The sequence below is a fragment of the Lepidochelys olivacea genome (assembly GCF_965140295.1).
Source record: "Lepidochelys olivacea isolate rLepOli2 genome assembly, chromosome: 1".
Taxonomy (NCBI): domain Eukaryota; kingdom Metazoa; phylum Chordata; order Testudines; family Cheloniidae; genus Lepidochelys; species Lepidochelys olivacea.
Genome location: NC_140411.1, coordinates 15,505,095 through 15,509,950, shown reverse-complemented (window position 1 = coordinate 15,509,950; position 4,856 = coordinate 15,505,095). Strand labels below are relative to the sequence as shown.

The 4,856-nt window shown below is 51.5% G+C and overlaps 1 protein-coding gene across 1 annotated transcript; it reads left to right on the top strand.

Moving 5' to 3' along the window:
- The first annotated feature begins 474 nt into the window (after positions 1 to 474).
- Positions 475 to 2,240, top strand: LOC311514866 (uncharacterized protein). Its single transcript, XM_084617578.1, has 2 exons — positions 475 to 946; positions 1,535 to 2,240. The coding sequence occupies exons 1-2, from the start codon at positions 478 to 480 to the stop codon at positions 2,074 to 2,076; spliced, it is 1,011 nt and encodes a 336-aa protein (XP_084473704.1). The 5' UTR covers positions 475 to 477; the 3' UTR covers positions 2,077 to 2,240.
- The last annotated feature ends 2,616 nt before the right edge of the window (positions 2,241 to 4,856 follow it).

Here is a 4,856-nt window from a genome sequence, read left to right as displayed (position 1 = left end):
ACACATAGCCCTGGTCTACACTAGGACTTTAGGTCGAATTTAGCAGCGTTAAATCGATTTAAACCTGCACCCGTCCACACAATGAAGCCCTTTATTTTGACTTAAAGGGCTCTTAAAATCGATTTCCTTACTCCACCCCTGACAAGTGGATTAGCGCCTAAATCGACGTTGCCGGCTCGAATTTGGGGTACTGTGGACACAATTCGATGGTATTGGCCTCCGGGAGCTATCCCAGAGTGCTCCATTCTGACCGCTCTGGACAGCACTCTCAACTCAGATGCACTGGCCAGGTAGACAGGAAAAGAACCGCGAACTTTTGAATCTCATTTCCTGTTTGGCCAGCGTGGCAAGCTGCAGGTGACCATGCAGAGCTCATCAGCACAGGTGACCATGATGGAGTCCCAGAATCGCAAAAGAGCTCCAGCATGGACCAAACGGGAGGTATGGGATCTGATCGCTGTATGGGGAGAGGAATCCATGCTATCAGAACTCCGTTCCAGTTTTCGAAATGCCAAAACCTTTGTGAAAATCTCCCAGGGCATGAAGGACAGAGGCCATAACAGGGACCCGAAGCAGTGCCGCGTGAAACTGAAGGAGCTGAGGCAAGCCTACCAGAAAACCAGAGAGGCGAATAGCCGCTCTGGGTCAGAGCCCCAAACATGCCGCTTCTATGATGAGCTGCATGCCATTTTAGGGGGTTCAGCCACCACTACCCCAGCCGTGTTGTTTGACTCCTTCAATGGAGATGGAGGCAGTACGGAAGTAGGTTTTGGGGACGAAGAAGATGATGATGAGGAGGAGGTTGTAGATAGCTCACAGCAAGCAAGCGGAGAAACCGGTTTTCCCGACAGCCAGGAACTGTTTCTCACCCTAGACCTGGAGCCAGTACCCCCCGAACCCACCCAAGGCTGCCTCCTGGACCCAGCAGGCGGAGAAGGGACCTCTGGTGAGTGTACCTTTTAAAATGCTATACATGGTTTAAAAGCAAGCATGTGAAAGGATTACTTTGCCCTGGCATTTGCGGTTCTCCTAGATGTAGTCCTAAAGCCTTTGCAAAAGGTTTCTGGGGAGGGCAGCCTTATTTCGTCTTTCATGGTAGGACACTTTACCACTCCAGGCCAGTAACACGTACTCGGGAATCACTGTAGAACAAAGCATTGCAGTGTATGTTTGCTGGCATTCAACCAAAATCCGTTCTTTATCTCTCTGTGTTATCCTCAGGAGAGTGAGATATAATTCATGGTCACCTGGTTGAAATAGAGTGCTTTTCTTCAGGGGACACTCAGAGGAGCCCATTCCTGCTGGGCTGTTTGCCTGTGGCTAAACAGAAATGTTCCCCGCTGTTAGCCACAGGGAGGGGGGAAGGTTGAGGGGGTAGTCACGTGGTGGGAGGAGGCAAAATGTGACCTTGTAACGAAAGCACATGTGCTATGTATGTAATGTTAACAGCAAGGTTTACCCTGAAAGAGTGTAGCCACTGTTTTATAAAATGTGTCTTTTTAAATACCGCTGTCCCTTTTTTTTTCTCCACCAGCTGCATGTGTTTCAATGATCACAGGATCTTCTCCTTCCCAGAGGCTAGTGAAGCTTAGAAAGAAAAAAAAACGCACTCGCGATGAAATGTTCTCCGAGCTCATGCTGTCCTCCCACACTGACAGAGCACAGACAAATGCGTGGAGGCAAATAATGTCAGAGTGCAGGAAAGCACAAAATGACCGGGAGGAGAGGTGGCGGGCTGAAGAGAGTAAGTGGCGGGCTGAAGAGAGTAAGTGGCGGGCTGAAGACAGGGCTGAAGCTCAAATGTGGCGGCAGCATGATGAGAGGAGGCAGGATTCAATGCTGAGGCTGCTGCAGGACCAAACCAGTATGCTCCAGTGTATGGTTGAGCTGCAGCAAAGGCAGCTGGAGCACAGACTGCCACTGCTGCCCCTCTGTAACCAACCGCCCTCCTCCCCAAGTTCCATAGCCTCCACACCCAGACGCCCAAGAACGCGGTGGGGGGGCCTCCGGCCAACCAGCCACTCCACCACAGAGGATTGCCCAAAAAAAACAAGGCTATCATTCAATAAATTTTAAAGTTGTCAACTTTTAAAGTGCTGTGCTTAAAGTGCTGTGTGGCATTTTCCTTCCCTCCTCCACCACCCCTCCTGGGATACCTTGGTAGTCATCTCCCTATTTGTGTGATGAATGAATAAAGAATGCATGACTGTGAAGCAGCAATGACTTTATTGCCTCTGCAAGCAATGATTAAAGGGAAGAGGGGAGGGTGGTTAGCTTACAGGGAAGTAGAGTGAACCAAGGGGCGGGGGGTTTCATCAAGGAGAAACAAACAGAACTTTCATACCGTAGCCTGGCCAGTCATGAAACTGGTTTTCAAAGCTTCTCTGATGCGTACCGCGCCCTCCTGTGCTCTTCTAACCGCCCTGGTGTCTGGCTGCGCGTAACCAGCAGCTAGGCGATTTGCCTCAACCTCCCACCCCGCCATAAACGTCTCCCCCTTACTCTCACAGATATTGTGGAGCACACAGCAAGCAGTAATAACAGTGGGAATATTGGTTTCGCTGAGGTCTAAGCGAGTCAGTAAACTGCGCCAGCGCGCCTTTAAACGTCCAAATGCACATTCTACCACCATTCTGCACTTGCTCAGCCTGTAGTTGAACAGCTCCTGACTACTGTCCAGGCTGCCTGTGTACGGCTTCATGAGCCATGGCATTAAGGGGTAGGCTGGGTCCCCAAGGATACATATAGGCATTTCAACATCCCCAACAGTTATTTTCTGGTCTGGGAATAAAGTCCCTTCCTGCAGCTTTTGAAACAGACCAGAGTTCCTGAAGATGCGAGCGTCATGCACCTTTCCCGGCCATCCCACGTTGATGTTGGTGAAACGTCCCTTGTGATCCACCAGAGCTTGCAGCACTATCGAAAAGTACCCCTTGCGGTTTATGTACTCGGCGGCTTGGTGCTCCGGTGCTAAGATAGGGATATGGGTTCCGTCTATAGCCCCACCACAGTTAGGGAATCCCATTGCAGCAAAGCCATCCACTATGACCTGCACATTTCCCAGGGTCACTACCCTTGATATCAGCAGATCTTTGATTGCATGGGCTACTTGCATCACAGCAGCCCCCACAGTAGATTTGCCCACTCCAAATTGATTCCCAACTGACCGGTAGCTGTCTGGCGTTGCAAGCTTCCACAGGGCTATCGCCACTCGCTTCTCAACTGTGAGGGCTGCTCTCATCTTGGTATTCATGTGCTTCAGGGCAGGGGAAAGCAAGTCACAAAGTTCCATGAAAGTGCCCCTACGCATGCGAAAGTTTCGCAGCTACTGGGAATCGTCCCAGACCTGCAACACTATGCGGTCCCGCCAGTCTGTGCTTGTTTCCCGAGCCCAGAATCGGCGTTCCACAGCATGAACCTGCCCCATTAGCACCATGATGCATGCATTGGCAGGGCCCATGCTTTCAGAGAAATCTGTGTCCATGTCCTGATCACTCACGGGACCGCGCTGACGTCGCCTCCTCGCCCGGTATCGCTTTGCCAGGTTCTGGTGCTGCATATACTGCTGGATAATGCGTGTGGTGGTTAATGTGCTCCTAATTGCCAAAGTGAGCTGAGCGGCCTCCATGCTTGCCTTGGTATGGCGTCCGCACAGAAAAAAGGCGCGGAACGATTGTCTGCCGTTGCTCTGACGGAGGGAGGGGCGACTGACGACACGGCTTACAGGGTTGGCTTCAGGGAGCTAAAATCAACAAAGGGTGTGCCTGTACATCAAGGAGTATTTCAGGCAGGACTGCACGGAGGGTTCCAATAAGAAATGGTGCACCTAAGTTATTGTCCTTATTGGAACAAGAAGGTTAGCCTGGCCTCTGATTGATACATGGCTAGATTTACCTCGCTGCACCTTCTCTGTAAGTGACTGCAGTGTGATCTAGAAGAATGAGTCCCCTAGGCAGGGGAGCGGGGGAAGCAAATGAGTACAAAACCAATCTGGTCTACTTCTTGTTTTGATCCACTCCATCTATCTTTTACATCTTTGGCTGGCAGCAGACAGTGCAGAAGGACTGCATGCCATCCACATCTCATGGCTGCTCGGCAGAAGATGGTACAGTACGACTGCTAGCAGTCCGTATCGCCTGCCCGCTCACCATAAGACGGTTCAATAGGACTGACTGCAGGACTAAAGAGAATGACCTGCTCAAGTCACTCCAAATTTAGTCCCTGCGCCCATGTCTGCCCAGGCGCTCCTGATCGACCTCACAGAGGCGACCAGGAGCACCTCAGACATGACGATGACGGCTACCAGTCGTACTGTACCGTCTGCTGCCACAAGGCAAGGGGTTGCTGCTACTGTGTAGCAATGCCGTACCGCGTCTGCAAGCACCCAGGAGACATAGGGTGACGGTTACCTGAGCGGGCTCCATGCTTGCCGTGGTATGGCGTCTGCACAGGTAACTCAGGAAAAAAGGCGCGAAATGATTGTCTGCCCTTGCTTTCACGGGGGGAGGGAGGGAACGGGGGCCTGACGATATGTACCCAGAACCACCCGCGACAATGTTTTAGCCCCATCAGGCATTGGGATCTCAACCCAGAATTCCAATGGGCAGCGGAGACTGCGGGAACTGTGGGATAGCTACCCACAGTGCAACGCTCCGGAAGTCAACGCTTGCCTCGGTACTGTGGAAGCGCTCCGCCGAGTTAATGCACTTAGAGCATTTTCTGTGGGGGGACACACACTCGAATATATAAAACCGATTTCTAAAAAACCGACTTCTATAAATTCGACCTAATTTCGTAGTGTAGACATACCCATAGGATCCTTCTGGCTACCCAGTGGGCTGGGGAGGGAGGGAAGC

Excerpts from the sequence above, each read along its gene's own strand:
- LOC311514866 (XM_084617578.1), top strand. The coding sequence starts at position 478 with ATGCTATCAGAACTCCGTTCCAGTTTTCGAAATGCCAAAACCTTTGTG. Across the intron at positions 947-1,534 it reads AGGCGGAGAAGGGACCTCTG|CTGCATGTGTTTCAATGATC; the intron begins GTGAGTGTACCT and ends TTTCTCCACCAG.